The 18520-nt window shown below is 44.7% G+C and overlaps 1 protein-coding gene across 1 annotated transcript in view; it reads left to right on the forward strand.

Moving 5' to 3' along the window:
- Nucleotides 1-7493: 7493 nt before the first annotated feature.
- Nucleotides 7494-18520, forward strand: part of ROCK2 (Rho associated coiled-coil containing protein kinase 2) — an 85153-nt gene continuing 74126 nt past the window's right edge. Inside the window, exon 1 of the mRNA XM_080685266.1 lies at nt 7494-7758. Coding sequence (XP_080541392.1) covers nt 7618-7758 — 141 coding nt within the window. The 5' untranslated portion in view covers nt 7494-7617. The remainder of the gene's footprint in view (nt 7759-18520) is intronic.

Raw genomic sequence — 18520 nt, forward strand, 5'->3', positions numbered from 1 at the left:
ACAGCGTTTGTTTCTCTGCCTTTGACTGCGTTACCAGCCCCTAAGGAGCTTTGTTGGATGAATAACTGACCAAGTGCAAGAAACAATGCCGGCGATCCTGTCAGTCTCTCCCGGGGGAGAGGAACCAGCCTTAGGGACCACCTGTCCCACATGCCCAGCGCCGCCTGAGCCTTCTCTGGGTGCTCCTCCCAGAAACCCTGAGCGAGAAAGGGGAGCCCAGGGAGGCGAGTTCCTTTGCCCGAGGCCACACAGCGAGAAGGCACAGAGCCAGGCTTGGAATGAGGGCTCTGGGACTCTGCCGCCAGGGCCCCCTCGTGACCTCGCGCTGCCTGTCCAAAGGCATGGCCCTCCTGACGGGCCTGCGCTCGGACACGCGGTGCGCCCGCCTCCTCTGCCGCCGCTTCCCGAAGGCCCCGACTCCACTTACAGGACCGAGGGTGAATGGGATGTTACCAGGGTAACCTCCGCCTTCGGGGTGCCACGCTAACGGCCGGGAAGCGTAAAGTGGGTCCTCGTTTCCCAAGGCAGGTGTCTATGAAAATGGAGTGTCATCCCTACTCTACTGACCAATCACGTAACTGCAGTTTTCTTCTTTGCAAGCTAAGGTTGTTTTCCTAAAAACATTATGGATTTCAGAGAGGACGGGAGAGGGAGAGAGAGATAGAAACACCAATGATGAGAGAGAATCACTGATTGGCTGCCTCCTGCACACACACCCCGCCACTGGGATCGAGCCCGCAACCCAGGCATGTGTCCTGACTAGGTGATCTCCTGGTTCATGGGTCAACGCCCAACCACTGAGCCACACCGGCTGGGCTATACCACAGCGTTTTTATCCACTCACCTGCTGATGGCCACTTGGGCTGTTTCCAGATCTCAACAACTGCAAATAACGCTGCTGTGAACATAGGGGTGCGTACATTCTTTCTGATTGGTGTTTTGGGTTTCTTAGGAGACATTCCTAGAAGTGGGATCACTGGGTCGAATGGCAGTTCCATTTTTTATTTTTTTGAGGAAACTCCATATCTAGACTAATAAAAGGGTAATAGGCTAATTAGGGTGGACGTCTTCTGGACGTCCTTCCAGATGTCCATCCGGACAAAGCCCCAGTGGCTGCCCGAGGCTCAGGCAGGCTGCGGATGGTGGCTGCTGCTGGGAGGGCCCGAGGCTCAGGCAGCCGTGGCGGCCGGCAGTGGCAGCAGCAGAGGGGTGATGGGGGCATCACCTTCCCGATCAGCCGGTTGCCCCCTGCAGAGGGATGCCAGACTGCGGCTTAGGGGAGCGGGCCTAAGTCATCAGTAGGACATCCCCTGAGGGCTCCTGGACTGTGAGAGGGGGCAGGCCAGGCTGAGAGACCCCCCCCCCCGCCCCCAGTGCACGAATTTTCATGCCCTGGGCCTCTAGTATGTATATATCTTTGGAGTGACTTACCATTTACTTCCATGGATATCTGTGAGCTGTGACCAGCTGTCTCCCCTGAGAGCCTTTCATAGTATCCTGGTGAATAATTCGTCTTGGCCGCATCCAGTATCTTTTCATCTGGAGATCTTAAGGAGCCTTAATGACAGCCAAGCTTCATTACTGCTGTTTTGTGTGTGAAGGACCTGACTCACAGAGGGTTACAGCAATTTTCTCATTCAGGCTGGGAGCGATCACCAGAACCATGAATGAGACATAGGACAGAACTCTACTTCATAAACTATGAGACCCGCACCCTCTACAGCCGTGGAGTTTACAAAAATAAGGACACCTTTGAACTGAGAGCTCCTGCCTTTATTCTGCTATTAAATCTTGGCTGGTGTGAGGCAGGAGCATCTCGCTACACCCCCAGCTCGAGTTGCTCCGCAGTGGGAAGCAGGATGGGAAAAGCTGGTGCGTGTGTGGGTGATGCGCAGACCATTCAGAGCTCATTGTTTTCATTCACTAATTCACGTCCTCATTCCATTATTACGTAGCCGAGTCCCTGTCACGTCACTGGAAAATGGGCATCGTGCTATTAGCATTCTCAAAAGGCTGTTTGGAGAAGTCAGACAATTTCCATAAAGCACCCTGCCCAGCACATAGTAAAGCCTTTTACATCATAATTTTTGTTATCATTAAGCAAGTCATCGCAAGTACCGCATAAAGAGGCGCAGAAAAAGGTCCAAGTCCGGCTCGATGGGAGCAGAGGGCCAGGTGGCATCTGAAGGGTGGGTTAATTCCTGGGCGAGACGTAGATTCCCACAAGCTAAAAACTGGCACAGAGCAGGTGGGGGCTCAGGTAGAGCGGAGAGGGAGCCCTGTTCTTCCAGCTTAGCCTGTGAAGCGTCCCCACAGCTAGGAAGGCCTTGCTCGGTGGTCGCTGTTAAATCGACACCAACCTCTTAGAGATGAGCTGGGGATACAGAGAAAAGGAAACAGACACAATTCATAGGAAATGGGGTGGCACTTCCAAGTCCTGCGGATCCAGCCAGTTATGGGAGAATGAAAGCCTTGTGGGCAAACTTTTTGACTCGAGGGCCACCATGGGTTCTTAAACTGGACCGGAGGGCCGGAACAAAAGCATGGATGGAGTGTTTGTGTGAACTAATATACATTCAAAGTAAAGGAGCGGAGGGGAGAGCAAGAGAACCGGATAGGACAGCCGGATCCGGCCCGCGGGCCGTAGTTTGCCCACGGCTGCCTTAGACACAGGCAGGCCGGCCAGTTCAAATGCCCTCTGATCTCGGTGCTCACTTCTCCATCACTCCTCCTTAGTATCAGACAAAGCTTTTTGTCGAATTCACACCCGTCCCACCCGTGCTCAGGACACAGAAGGGACAGTGTTAAAAAGGAAGCCACCCACCTGGGACAGAGCCACAGAGCTGCAGAGGGGTCACCCCAAGAGGAGCAAGCACGGAGACCCTCTTTCTGTGGCTCGTTGGGGATGAGAGGAGTTGATATTATTAGGAAACTATTTCCTATTGCAGCGTCAGTCCACCGTGTGTTCTAAAAGCTGGGTTTAAAATCCTTCCCGATCTGGGCGTGAACCCCGGAAGATGTAAAGGAAAACACTGGTAGATCTGAATTCATAAAAGGTAAAAACGTTTGTGCGACAAACGGTATTGAAAAAAAAATTAAATAACGAAGAACAGACTGGAAGAAAAAAAATACTGCAATCTATGACACGTATTTTAACATTATATTGTAATTAGGAGGAATATTCATAATAGATAAAGAGCTCCTATAAATTAGTAAGAGAAAGGGAAATCCAATAAATAAAAGGTAGACACAGGTATTTTCAGAAGAAATAGAAACATGAAATGCTCATCACCAGCAGTCATTAAGGGAATACAAACGAAGACAAGGTGCCAGTTCATTTGCCCATAAAATTGGCACAAATCAAAAAGATTTACAGTATTTAATATTGGCAAAGCTAAAGGGAAATTGGCAGTTTCTCCACTGAGGGTGGGAATATAAACTGCAGCAGTATTTTAAAGGATAGCTTGGCAGTGTCTGTAACTATTTAAAGTATGCTACCCCTTCGTTACAACAAATTCACTTTTAAAAAATGTATTATTTGTATTGATTTCAGAGAGGAAGGTAGAAGGATAGAGAGATAGAAAGATCAATGATGAGAGAGAATCATTAATTGGCTGCCTCCTGCACGCCCCACACTGGGGATCGAACCTGCAACCGGGCGTGTGCCCTGACTGGGAATCAAACCCTGACCTCCTGGTTCAGAGGTCGATCCTCAACCGCTGAGCCATGCCAGCTGGGCACAATAATTTCACTTTTAGGAGCCAATACTAGTTACATATGTCCACCTGAAGGCAAAAATACAAGGATGCCAACTGCAACAACGTTTGTGACAATAAGAAAATACTAATAATATATTAGTAATAACTAATATTTATTGAGGGCTAGTAGTCTCCTAAGCACTTTAAAACAAACATTATGAGGAAACGGAAACCCACAGAGCTAGTGTTTGGTGGTGGCAGGATTTTAACCCAGACACTTTGTCTCCAGAGTCTGTTCTTAACGACTATGCTCTCTAGTAGAGAGTGAGGAAGCGTATGCTACATCTGTGCCACACCATATCAATACAGAAGTTAAAAAGAGTGAAAAGAATAAGGCAGATTTCTGTGCACAGACACAAAGGCATCTCCAAGACATATTATTAACCAAGGGGAAACATCAAGTTGCAAAACACTATGGTATGGTATAATGCCATATACGTGGGGAAAAGATATATCTGTGTGTACACAAATACATATGTATGGGAATGATAGAGGTCTTGAAAGATAAGAGAATGTATTATATGTGTGGGGAGATGTGGGAGAGTACCTTTTAAGGTATGGTCTATTCAGGGGTCCTCAAACTTTTTAAACAGGGGGCCAGTTCACTGTCCCTCAGACCGTTGGAGGGCCGGACTACAGTTTAAAAAAAAAACAACTATGAACAAATTCCTATGCGCACTGCGGGCCCGGGACGTGTCGGCTGCTAAGCGGGACAGGCAGCGGCACCCGGCGGGCCGGATAAATATCCTCGGCGGGCCGCCTGTGGCCCGCGGGCCGTAGTTTGAGGACCCCTGGCCGTTTTGAACTTTTACAAGAATGCATTTGCGATTACTTTGGTAAAACAAGAACTCTTTTACTGACCAAGAATGAAATAAAATAAAATAAAAAACATTTATCAAGAGATTAGTTTGTGTGGTTTTTTTTCTTCCATGTAGACAATGGTGAGGTCTTGGATTAAAAAAATCTTCTACACGATGGCTCTTTCTAACCTATGGAAGCGACCAGCAGAAGGTGCCCATTAGCTGTATCTTGCTGATCACCATTTTTTCCCTTTTTACATGAAGTTTTCATGTCCAGTATTTGGGTTCGTGGCTTCCTGTTAGGCCACCAAATTCCATAAACATACACGGGCCGTCCCTGAAAACATTAGTTGGGAACCTGAGAATCGCATGGTGTCCCTTCTGCTTTGCATGTTATGTTATGTTGTCATTAGGAAAAGGATCTGCAATCATGGATTATCTCATTATTTTGCCTCAGTGCCTAAGCAGGATGTAAGCTCACTCTCCTTTTGGTGTGGTCTATGGAGGTACCATATGAATGAGTCACTTGACATAAAGACCTAAAGGACGTACCTTTTTTTTTTTAATCCTCACCCGAGGATATTTTTCCATTGAGTTTTAGAAAGAGTGGAAGGGAGGGGGAAAGAGGGAGAGAGAGAGAGAGAGAGAGAGAGGAGAGAGAGTGAAACATCGAAACATCCATGTGAGAGAGTCACATCGATCGGTTGCCTCCCACCCGCACCCTCACTGGGGCTGGGATTGAACCTGCAACGCAGGTACGGGCCCTTGACTGGAACTGAACCCGTGACTCTCCGGTGCATGGGCTGACTGGCACTCTAACCACTGAGCCAAACAGGCCAGGGCAGGAAAAAAAAAACTGTACGTATTGGATCCCGCCAGGGCCTCCTCCTGCCCAAGTCCAAGTGAGGGTGGCTTTAACAGAAAACAAATAGGAGGCTGCTGGAACACTTACTGATTAAAACGTTACTTTGACAAGGTCCGGGTTTAGAACTAAGTTGCCAAATGTGGGCTTATCTCTGGCATGCCATTGAGAATGGTTCTTAAGATTCATTACTTAATGGGTATCAGATTGTAGCTTTTTTTGGAGTGGCCCATCGAACTTAATACAGCTTTTCAATTATGGAAGTTTGAATGTTCTCTTGAGCATCTTTACAGGAAAAAAAATATCCCACTTAAAAAACAACTGTATTCCCCTTCTGTTCTTACAGCTGATCATTTTACACGGTTTTAAATAGTGCGTACATTTCATATTTGTTGTTTTATTTCATCTTATTTCCGACACATCTTTCCGTGTGCTTGCCAAAAGTTCATGCGTTTGCCATGCCTCCTGCATCCGTGCCAGGACCCTTTCTGCTCCTGGGGCGGAGCTGGTTAGGATTCTGCCCCAGTGGCTGGACCACGGGGTCCATTCCCAGGTTACGGCCATTCTGAACACTCTGAATAGCCCTGCTATAAACATCTTTATACAGTTCCCCCTCCTCCTTCCCCCTTTGGATCATTTCCTTAGAAATGTACTTCCTTAAATGGGTTTACTGGGTCAAAAGGGTTCAATGAACAGTTTTATAGCTCTTGGCACATATTTTTCAGATTGCGCCCTGGGTGGATCTGGCCAGTGGTACGGGCCAGGAATGTGGGGGAGCGGCCCTTATAACCGCCCCCTCTTCCGCTCCCCAAAAGTCAAGGACCTTGCGAAGGCCTTGCAGATGGAAAGCATTTTTCTGTTGCCCTGTTGTCTTGTGATTAGGGTTTCAGCCCAGGCCGGGAGAGTCTTTCGGGATTCCAGGACTGGTGCCCTGGGGCCCCAGGAACCCGGCCAGGCGCTCCTGCCCCAGGGCCTGGATTCCACCCGCCGGCCCTCTTCCAGTTTCCGACTCCCACTGCACGGCCTCCCAGCCTTCCCAGGGCGCTCTTCCCGGCCCGGGCAGGCCCCTCGCGAGCGCAGAGCTCGGCAGGCGAGGGCAGCGACTAGCAGTCGCTATTATTTTGGCGCGGGTGATGCAAGACCCGCATAGCTGCGCGCTGAGTCAGCCGGGGCGGGCGGGCGGGGGTCGGGGGCGCGGACCCAACGCTTCCCCCCCACCCCCGCCGCCCCGGGAACAGCGGCTTCAGGCCGGGTCGGGCTGGTGGGGGTGGGCGGGCCGGCCTCTGAGCCTGCGGGACGCCCGCCTGGGCCGGGTCTGGCGGGAGCGGAGCGGCCGGCCGATACCAAGTCCGGGGCGCGCTCTCCCCTCCCCGCCCCCCACGCGGAGCTCGGCGGGTCAAGGCGGGCGGTGACTCCACACCCGGCCGTCTACCCTCGGAGAACGCAAAAAAGGGGGGGAAGGCATTGGGGAAGAAGGGAGGCTCGAAATGGAGAAACGCTTCGCGGGGCAGACCCGAGGAAACGAAAAAAAAAGGAAGAAAGGGGGCGAGAGGCGGCGGCGGCCCGCGGGCGGGGGCGAGGCGCGCGCGCACGCGCAGGGCGGGGCAGGACGGGGCGCGCGCGCAGGGCGGGGCGGGGCCAGCGGAGGCGCGCGCAGGGCGGGGCGGGGCTAGCGGGCGCGCGCCGGCGGCCGCGGGCCGAGGGGCTTGTGGGTAGCGGCTGCGCGCGGCCGGAGACGGGCGCCGCGCGGGAGTGTGAGAGGGCAGCGGGCTGGTGGGACCCAGGCGGCCGCGGTCATGGGCGCGGGCTGGCGGCAGCCGTAGCGGTGTGACCTGGGCTGCAGCCTCCCGGAGCCCCAGAGGGCGGGGCGCCCGGGCCCCGCGGTGGCGGCGCCGCTCCCCCGCTCCCGCTCTCGTAGCCTGAAGGAGCGAGCTCGCGGCGGACGAGCGGACCGGGCGGCGCGAATCTGACTGAGGGGCGGGGACGCCGCCGCCTGCTCCTCGCTGCTCGGGCTGGGCCGGGCCGGCCCCTTGGACAGCCTCAGGCCCCGGACCGGCGCTGAGACCCGTAGCCGGAGCTAGAGGCGGCGGTGGGCCCGGGCGGAGCCCCGCCCGGAGCCGGCGGTTCGGGGGCGGCGCTAGGCCCTGAGGCGGCCGGGCCGGAGCGCGGGGAGCGGGAGTGCGGGCCCGGCGGCGGCATGAGCCGGCCCCCGCCGACGGGGAAAATGCCCGGCGCCCCCGAGGACGTGCCGGGGGACGGGGCGGGCGCGAGCCGCCAGAGGAAGCTGGAGGCGCTGATCCGAGACCCGCGCTCGCCCATCAACGTGGAGAGCTTGCTGGTAGGTGGCCGGGGCCCGGAGCCCTCCCCGCGATGGCTCGGACCCCCAGTCTCCCCTCCGTCCACTTCTGGGTGCCCACCCATCCGTGGGGGAGGTCTCGCCCCACCCTGCCCCGCTTCCGGCAGCCGGGGCGGGTCGGCGACCCTGCGCTTCTGCGACCTGGTTCCGGGAGGGGAGCCCACCTGGGGAGCCCGCCCCGGACCCCCGGAGCTGGTGTCAGACCCGGCTGCCCCTTCCTGGGAGCGCGGGGAGGAAACACCCCTTTTCTCCTTCCCTCCCACCTTCTCGGCGTGGGGAGGTGGGGCGGGGGAGTCGCTGCCCTGCACCCCCAGCCAGACCAGTCAGTTTGCAAGGGTGTCACGCGGCGTGGGACTTGGGTCCCGGCGGGGGAGAAACCCGCTGCCGCCCCCGTGGGGAGCACCCACCTACCTGGGGTGCACGACAAAGAGCTGCCCTCGCTCCCTCCGCCGAGTCGGCAGTTTTGAAACGCGTCGCCGAAAGTTTGCCTTTGAACATTCATAGTTGCAATTTCGTGCGTTTTAATGTCTGTAAATTAGATTTCCTGAGATGATTGCGCCAGAGCCGGAGAGTCAGTCTGGATTTCAGAGCGGAGTGGGTCGTTCTCATTGTGTCCCTCCGACCGGCCTTTGAAATCCAGATGGGCAGCCACCGCGCGCCTGCCGCCGGGCTCCCGATGAAGAAAGGACCGTGTTGTCAGATCAGAAATGCACGGTAGAAAGCTGGCAGATTTCTCCTTTCTGTTAGGGTGGACGGCTGTGGTTCCCAGACACTAGGATCAGCGTGCCCTCGAGATGCATTTATGGGGGAAGGGGTGTGGGTTTTTCCTGGGGAGGAGGAGAAAGCGGGGAAGATGCTCTGCCTATTCAGTGAACTCGGGAGGACCTGAATCCGGGTGGGTAGATTTTTTATTTTATTTTATTTTTTAAGATGGTCTCTTCCAGGACTCCTCTCCGGCTGGGAGAAACCCATGACTATACGATGAGAAAAAAGGCGTCCCTCCCTTTCCAGGGACGGACTTTTCTTCAGCAGCAGTTGCTTATTCTTTGAGGTTTCTGGAATCGTTTGCAGAGTGACTCAGTGCTGTTTGGCCAAAGTGCAGGAACGGACCCGAGGGCGCACACTCAGTGTGCAGACTGTAGGATGTGCTACTGTATGCTGTCAGGGCGGCTGACGTCTTCTTCCACCGGCTTTTCACATGAGTGTGTTGTTGGTGTGTTTCCTGGGGTCGTGACACCCTGGACAGCCTGTAGGCGTCTTCCGTTGGGGGTAGGATTGGCCAAAGCAGAGACTCTGGGCTTCACTCCCAGCATTTTCACTGTGGTATTTTGCTAGCAAAACTTTGACCTAAGGCCAGAAAGTTCAGTTAAAAATAGTACAGCAAATCTCAAGTATTCATCAGGTTCAATTCCAGATAGGAATTTTTTACACTTCATTTTTTGGGTCTTTAACTGATGTTAATAATTATTAGGGTTATTCTGAGCTTGAACCTAAGCTATTTCTAATGTATAATATACATTCTCTTTTATTAAAGTGTTTTCTAAATTGTCAAAATTAAGGTTGCTTTAAATGAAACATTACACATGCTCAGGAAACAATTTGGTCCATTCATTTGATGACCAGTAATCAACATATACTGCCGACACATTACACTTTTGTTAAGGTGACATAGTACTGGTATGAGAGTTGACATCAGACTTTGTCATGGCTGTTTTTAGTTGTTTACAGGGTGGGGCAAAAGCAGGCTTACAGTTGTATGGGAAATAATACTATAATTAATAAATAATAATACAAGAATAAACTGTTTTGTGTACTCACAATGTAAACCTGTTTTTGCCCCACCCTGTATAGTCTCCTCACATAGAGATAGCCATTGTTTAAGTTAACATTTTGCTATAAATTTATGTCTAAAAAAATTAAAATGTAAAAAAGGTAAAATTACACTGTAATTTGTGCTTTGTCACTTTTTTAAATACTTAATAAATAGTAGAAACTTTGATGTAGTCAGATTTCATCATGGAGTGATTTCTGACTTAGATGTCATTCTTAGGACATTCTCCATGACCAAGATGATGATCATATACCCGAACTTTCTTTTAGTACTATAATGGTTTATTTATTTATTTAATGTGTTTTTATTGATTTTAGAGAGGAAGGAAGAGGGAGGGTAGGAGGTACGTGCCCTTGACTGGGAATAGAACCTATGACCTTTCAGTGCACCGGAAACACTTGGAGACTATGCTCCAACCAACACTGGCCAGGGCTGATGGGAAGTATGAAGTAGGGGTACAGAAATTTTATCAGAAGATTTGACTAAGTATTAGAATTCCCAAAACACCAATTGGGAACCTCTGTTTATAACTGTTCTTGTCATAAACATTTCTATTGGGAGAGTGGTGTTTGGGGGTGAGGGAGAGAAAGAGTAATGATTATGGGTTTGGTCTCCGTTGGGGCCTCTTGAGTTTCTCCAGGAAATACTACTCTACAGCTATATTTAAAACCCTATTCTGTGCTGACATTAAAAAACATATATGAGCTGTTAGTGATAAGGGTTACTGGTGAAGAGAATGTAAATGACTCAGACCAATTTTATTACAGCTTTTGGGGAAAAACACGAAGTGACATTAACCATTGGTAGGTTAGCTTATATGAAGCTTAATATTTAAATTGATGTGAAATCATGGTGGCATTTGGGAATCAACTAAAACTGTCTCTTCTTATTTTATCCTTGATTGGAGTCATTCTCTTGTCCTTTCATTTGTACTCTCTCGCTCCCCTCTTTAAAGTATGATTAAGTTATAGAGACGTGTTTGTGAATTCTGCAGTTGGTTGTCCCAAATGACCCTCACTTATTTTTGGGAAAGCATTTGGGTCACAATGGTTAGCATTTATCTTCACACATGTGTTTGTGTGACAAAATGGAAATACTAAGATTGTTATTGGGCCCTGACTGGTTTGGCTCAGTGGATGGAGCGTTGGCCTGCGGACTGAAGGGGCCCAGGTTCAATTCCAGTCAAGGGCATGTACCTTGGTTGCGGGCACATCCCCATTGGGGAGTGTGCAGGAGGCAGCTGATCGATGTTTCTCTCTCATCGATGTTTCTAACGCTCTATCCCTCTCACTTCCTCTGTAAAAAATCAATAAAATATATTTTTAAAAAAAGATTGTCATTGGCTCATCATTGATAATCTTTTGGGGAATGTTTCTTAAGTCCAAGAGTGTCACATGGTTTGTTGGTTCGTTTTGGTAAGATGTGGGTTGTTCAGGTATCAAAGGGCTTTACAGTTGTTTCTTACAGTTAATTGATCACTTAATATTCAATGTCTAATTTCCTTTATTATTTAAAGAGATTATAGACTTGGCACTAATTTCTAACAATTCATTGTTGGGGTTTTTTATGCCATAGAAATGAATAGCAGAGCCTCCTCCCGAATGCTTTATGTGGATGGAAACAGAAAGCAGGGTTGGCTTCATCTTAATGACCTGGGTGATTGTGATGAGGAATGCTTAATATACTAAGAGTTGTCTTCTTATATACATACTTCTTGTGGTTTTTTTTTAAAGTTTATTTAATGGATTGAATACAGGCTCTTTCAGGAGATGGATCTTTTTTGTCTTCCTATTGTTGTAAATATTTGTTGAATGAACTAACAATTCTTTTTTAAGTAATAGGAGTTACCTGTAGAAATATATCCCTACTTGAAGAGATATTAAGGTACTTCCCAAATAAACATTTTGATCTATGTTCACTTATTTCTTACCTATAGGAAGACAGATAAGTAAACATCTGTATATGCAGAGAGGGTAGGTTTGTGTGGTAGAATTAATTGGAGGTCAAGCAGGAAAAACAAATTGTGATTTGGATATTTTCTGGATTGTGCTGAAACAGTTTGTCTTGGAAAGGATTTAAGCTAATTTTATTTAGTGTTTTAGGTGAAGTAAAAACACCTCATATGGTGGACTGTATAGCCTTTATTGTTTATAATGTGTCATCTGTTCCCTCTACCCCCTGACTTTTCTTCTGGTTAAACGTATCCAGTTCCTTATATTCCTAGGTGATGTCTGTGTTGAAACCGCACTTCATGAGTAAGAGCAGATGAAATGCTGGTGATGTATTCACAGGATGAAATTCTTTAAAGCAGCATATTGGCTGTTATTAATAATAACACAATATTTCAAAGTAAAACCAACCCCAAAGGACATGAGAGATTTTGATCAGAAGTCAAAAGTGTTATTATAAGTCAGTATGAATGAACTGTTTTGAAAATGTATCATATATTATTAAGCATTCAGATTGTTAGCAGTTGGTTTTGTTTTAATCCTCACCTGAGGATTTGTTTTATTGATTTTAGAGAGAAAGGAAGGAAGAGGGAGGGGTGAGGGGGAGGAGGAGGAAGGGAGGGAGGGAGAGAGGGAGTGAGAAACATCAATGTGAGAGAGAAACATTGATGTAAGAGAAAAACATCGATTGGCCAGGGCACTAGCAGTTTTATTTAGCTTTAAAATGCAGTGGTGGGCAAAAGTAGGTTTTTATGAGTCATTTGAGCAGTGAAGGAAATTTTAGGACATAATTCCTTTAAAATTTAAGATGCCTAAATGTATTTAAAAACAACTAAAAACATTTTTTGTTGTAGTGATATTTATTTTTCTAAAAGGAAAATGCACTAGCACAGTTGTCATGAACTTTGAGGCCTGCAAGATCTAGTGAAATGTGTTTTTGTATGTGAAACCTCCGCAGAAGTATTTAAAGTATTAAATGTCTAAATATTAGTATGATTTTGAAAAATGTTTCACCATTTTGGAATAATCCTATCTAATAAAGAGGGAATATGCTAATTGACCATCACTCTGTCACAAAGATGGCTGCACCCACAGCTGAGGCCAAGTTCCCATAAGGAGCCTTAATGAGCAATCAGCAGGGACCTGAGGCTACGCCCTCCCCTGCCCCTGTGGGGCTTGACAGGGGACCTCAAGGTGCGCTTCCTGTCCTGGTGCTGGTCTAGGGGACCTCAGGCTGCTCCCCCCCATCCTGGCACCGGGCCAGGGGACCTGAGGCTACGCCCCCTGCCCGGTGGGGCTTAACAAGGGTGGGACTGGCCAGGTCTGGATCTAGCCCAATGGGGGGGCAGCCGGGTCTGGGTCTCAGGCGATTTTGAGGCGCATGTGGGTGGGCGAGGACTTGACTCTGGGTCCCATGGTGCACCCCAGACTCTGACAGGAGGAAGGTTTTCATATACATTTTACTAACTTTCTTTCATCTCTGACACTTCTATTATAGAGAAAGGGCAAATAGCAATATTCAATTATTTCCTCTAATTAATCCCCTTTTAATGTGCACGAATTTCTTGCACTGGGCCACTAGTGTTATTATGAAGTTACATTTGTGGCACTTTAGTTTTTTATACATTTGAAAATATATAGCCATATTTTATTGTATTAAATAGTGAATTAAATTCAGGTTGAAGTTGAATGGTTAAAAATGACTAGTTTGCCTTTGTTGAAAGAATCAAGATTTAAAAATTTTTTCTTTGTGTAAACCATTAGATTTCATCAAGTGCTAACGGGTCATACAATCAGCATCTATGGGAATTAGTACAGATTAGAGGAAAAACATATTAAGATAATGTTTTTCTTTCAAGGAAATGAGATACCTAGTCAGAAACTGGGAAAAGAGATAATGCAAAATACAAAGTTAGTGTTAATAACAATATTGCAAATTTAGAAACATTTGTTTGAATATTCAGAGTTGCTTTTAAATATCTAAAACAGGGACTTTGAATTTTTGAATTTTGGCTTCTTAATGATTATATTTCTTAAAATATAATCACTGAAATTAATGTGCAAATGAAATAATGATGAACTTTTCTCTGAACTTTAGATGCATGCTATGATCCTATATTTCATTCAATAAGAAACATTTTTTTGGTCTTACATTCAAAAAAGTTAATCGTAAAGTTACTTTAATTGAGTAAATGCATTGAAAACGTTTTCCTATTGGATTGAAATAAAAAAATACTGTGTGTGTGTGTGTGTGTGTGTGTGTGTGTGTGTGTGTGTGTGTTTAAAAACGTAATTTAATACCAATGTAGTTTATATCCTGGCTCTTTTTAAGTTAAGATTTTTAAAAATCTATATCTGCTAAATCTAGTAACTTGCAGTGATTTCCAAACCTTGGTATACATAGGTCTCTCAACTGGAGATCTTTTAGCAATATTAAAGACTGGCTTTCACCCCCAGACATTCTAATATAATTAATATGTGATGTGACCTGGGGATTAGGAATTTTAAGAGTTTCACAGTTGATTCTCAAGTGCATGAAAGTGTGGGAACCACTGAGCTGAGGGGTGCAATATTGTAATTCAAAGATTGGTGGTGGTGGTGGGGTGTCCCAAAAGTACCTGAGAAAAGGAGAACACTCATTTTTTTCTCCCTTTATTTTTGTGGTACACTGAGGCTTGGATGAAGCCAGAAAGTCAGAATTATCTGATGGAAGCTAGAATCACACTTAGGATGCTTGGTGGAAATGGTGTCAGATCTTTTGATTTATATGGTCTGTGGGGCCAGGAATTTGCATTTAAACAAGCATCTCAAATGCAGTAATCGACAGGTCACAGTTTGAGAAACATTGTTTCTTTGTTGTACTGACTGATTGAGAAAACCAAAAACAAATATTACTTGAGATCTCTTCGGCACACAGAATTGTATATGTGGAAAAGGCTGGCATATGGAGAGATGCAAGGTTTTCTGAACTATCAAGGGTCATTACATTTTATATCTTCTTTTAGTGCTCAGTAGAAATCAGACCAAGGCTCTTTTTCTTATTTTAGAAGAAAATTTAACTTGCCAAGCTTTTATGAAAAGAGAATCAGACAAGATTTACACCAAATAGAAATGAAAAAACTTTTTTATTGTGGTAAAATACAATATACACTTTCAATATAGAAATGTTATTACATTTTATCCTTCTGTGAAAAATATAGTCTGTAGAGACTTATTGGCCTGGAAATATATAATTGTTGTTTCACATTTAATAAATGGCGATGGGAAAATAGTGATAGTTTGTTTAATCATTGACAGTTGATATAATTTAGAAAAGCATTGTCTTTCAGAGCATAGCATCTAAAGCAAGATGGTATATGTATAAATGTTATTGTGCCTGTTTTTTTAAAAAAAATAATTCAAAAATTATTTTGTGGTGTCTTTAAAAGCAAGCAAAAAATGTAAAATCTTCAAAACCCTTATATTAAACTATTTTGAAATTTTATTTTCAAAGCAGCTTTTAAGTTATTGGTTACATTACATAATCATTAACATGCTACTGTTTAGATTTTTTAACATTCGTATTCTCTGCAATTATTTTTTCACATCATTTAAAATTAAGAGATGACCAAACGATTTATAGGCAATAGATAAAGTATTCATATTTTTCATCTTCTAAAGTATTTGTGTGTTAGATTTCCTGCTCTTTGGCCATCTTAATTTTGGTGGTTAAGGGGTATGCACATATTTCAGTAATTTGAAAATTAAAATGTACATTTAATTCTTGTGATAATAGTTATGAATTGTAATTTTTGTATTTTAAAATATTTGATATATTTACCAACTCACTTTTTGAAGACTTTATTTTGTGGCTAATAAAATTGCATATACTGTGGCCAATCAATATTTATGACATAGTAAGAGGATCTTTATAGATTTGTGACAGTTTATCTTTTGAAATGTATCAATTCTTTCAAAATTATTGCTGAATAGAAAAGTAACTAAAATGTGAAACATTTGAAACTAGGTGGCCCTTCTTTCAATGACTTAATAAACTTCTGCAGTTATCTTTAGAAGACTGTTACATGTTCTAACATTTCATTAGAAGTGCTTTTCTGATTTAGAAACATTTTACAATCAGTGATTAAAATCCCTATTCCATAACACTTCAGTGTACAAGATGTGCCAGTATACTCTCTAATAAAGAGGGAATATGCAAATTGACCATCATGCCATGACAAAGGTGGCAGCGCCCAGTCCCCTCAGCCCCGCCAGAGTCCCCCAGTCCTTTCAGCCCCACCGGGGCGTGTGGGGAGTGGCAGGTGCACGGTGTGGCTGGACCCGCCCTCAGCCCCCCAGCTGTTCAGGGCCGGCCCAAGGCACAGGCAAGCCTCGGATGACGCTGCCCAGCTGCTCAGGGCTGCCTGAGGCTCAGGTAATCAGGGCTGGCCGAGGCTTGCGCTGCCGGCAGTGGCAGCAGCAGAGGTGTGATGGGGACGTCGCCTTCCCTTGATTGTCGGGTTGCCTACCGGCCCTGAGGGCTCCCGGACTGTGAGAGGGGGCAGGCCGGGCTGAGGGATGCCCCCGCTCCAGCGCATGAATTTTCATTCACAGGGCCTCTAGTTTAAAAATATTTGACAAAATGCAATTTAATCTTGATACGTCATGATTTGTTATGGTATGGCCATACTAAAATATTCTAAGGCATTATTTCTGACTATAGCTTACATGGAATATATAATTCATGATTGCAACATTTAAAATTTGAGTATATGTTTTGTTAATGTTATATTTAGGCTAAAGAAGAATTTAGTCACAAAAGAAAGATGATACGCTATAGAAGAATGAGAAAACTCACTGAAAGGATTTGCTGATAGTTCTAAAACAATTTCTTCTGCAACCATATATTTTTGTAAATAGGGGGGAGCTGTAATATTACAAATTGAAGACATTGTTGAAAACAGATTTGTTTTCCATATTTGAGACATTTCCATAATAGGAGAACAACGGATGATACAAATAAAAACTAAATATAGAACTAATAAAAGGAAACTCTAGTACAAAATTAGCTTATGAAATTTCCTTTAGAGGAAAGTCATAATGTAAAACACTGAATAAATTTTTAAAAAGTTAATTACTAATTTTTTGGGGGGTGGATTGGGAAGAGGTGATTGTTATAAGTTTTAGCATAGGGAAGTTTTGTTTTTCAAAATGATGTGAATGTAACTTCCTAGTATAGTGTTTTACTGTGCTTTTTTTTCTCTTATAAACAAAATTTTTTACTTTGTTTTGTTCAAGTTACAACACATCTATTAAATAAAAGCTTAAGAATCTGAACAATGGCTTGCTTATTTCAAATCATTTTTATAAATAAAATTCCATTAAAATAAGCCCAAATAGATCTTGTTTTAAACTGTGTTAATTAACATGAAGATATAAGTTAATTATTTTTCTTAAGAATTTTTTGGGGGCCTGGAATAGTAAAGATGGATAAAAATGAAGGGAAATGACTTGATTATTTTCTAGAGTATTTTAAAAAGAGAAGAAGAGTAGTATAATGGAAACAACAGTGACTTTGGAGTCAGAAGAGCTAAGACTGGTATTAATTAGTTGTATTAATTATCTTCTTGACTGCAAGTGACATTTTATAAGTCTATATGTGTCTGCCTCAAGATGTGGATTTGAATCCAATGAGAAACTATACTAGTACATGCTAGTGTTTTATAACTGCACTGAACTTGAGCTTTTTACATCTTGTTGAAGAACTACTTGTAACACAGCATACACTGCATATGCCTGTAAGTGCCTTTAAAAAGGTACCTGCAGACAGAATCAAGCTTCTGATGTTACCCTGTTTTTTCCTCAGAGAGGTGGCATGTTGCTTGGCACGTACTAGGTTCTCTAAAGTTGATATTTTTATGTTTGAGTTCACTGAGAATAATTATTTGCATTGCGTGAATATTGGCTTACATTCATTTTTTGGATTATTCTGTTACATTCCAAATGTTACTTTTTCCCAGCTAAAGTTTATTCTTTTTATATATATATATATATATTTTTATTGATTTCAGAGAGGAAGGGAGAGGGAGAAATAGAAACATCAATGATGAGAGAGAATCATTGACTGGCTGTCTCCTGCACGCGCCCCCCTGGGGACCGAGCCCCCAACCCAGGCATGTGCCCTGGGCCGGAATCGAACCTGGGACCCTTCAGTCCACAGGCCAACGCTCTATCCACTTGAGCCAAACCAGCTAGGGCAAAGTTTATTCTTTTTGAGTAGTCATGATTTTGAACAATCAAAACAGAATCCGGTGTTCTTATTAATATAAAGTTTTAGCAATCCTAATATATAAATATAAGGAAAAGTCACAAAGAATTTTTAAACCTTTGCATTATTCACTTGCAAAAATGTTAATTATGCTTCATATAAGGCTTGAAAGGAACACTTGTAGATTTGTGAGAGTTAATAAGCCATTCTTATCTACGGCTGAATTAAGCAACTTTTGTCCTACATTTAGTAAGAAAGGTAAGTTTTGGAACAACTATGAAGAATAGTTTGGAAGATGCAAACTGCTTATGTTACACTGTCTTACCTCTGATATAGATTTGGGTCTTCGGCATACCAGGGTAATTGTAGTTTTATCATGTAGAAAAATATATACAAATATTGTATGTGATATGATCAGTCTGCATTGATGGCCATTGCAGTAATCAGTAACTTTAGATTTCTTGGATCCTGTAATTTTAAAGCTGATTTTAGAGTTTAGAATTTGGTAACAGAGCTGGGTCTTAAGTCTATTGCCAACCATTTAATATCTTCATGGGATTAGAATTTGTACGTCTATAGGCTAGGAAAAACTGGATTAGTACCCAGTATAATTAAAATGAATATGGGGAGAAGCCCATTGGTAGCCACTGTTAAGTGATACACACTTTTCCTGTTGTGGTGTTTATGAATTAAGAAATGCATTTTATCTACTATTTT

Source organism: Plecotus auritus, assembly GCF_963455305.1.
Source record: "Plecotus auritus genome assembly, chromosome: 8".
NCBI classification, from domain to species: Eukaryota; Metazoa; Chordata; class Mammalia; order Chiroptera; family Vespertilionidae; genus Plecotus; species Plecotus auritus.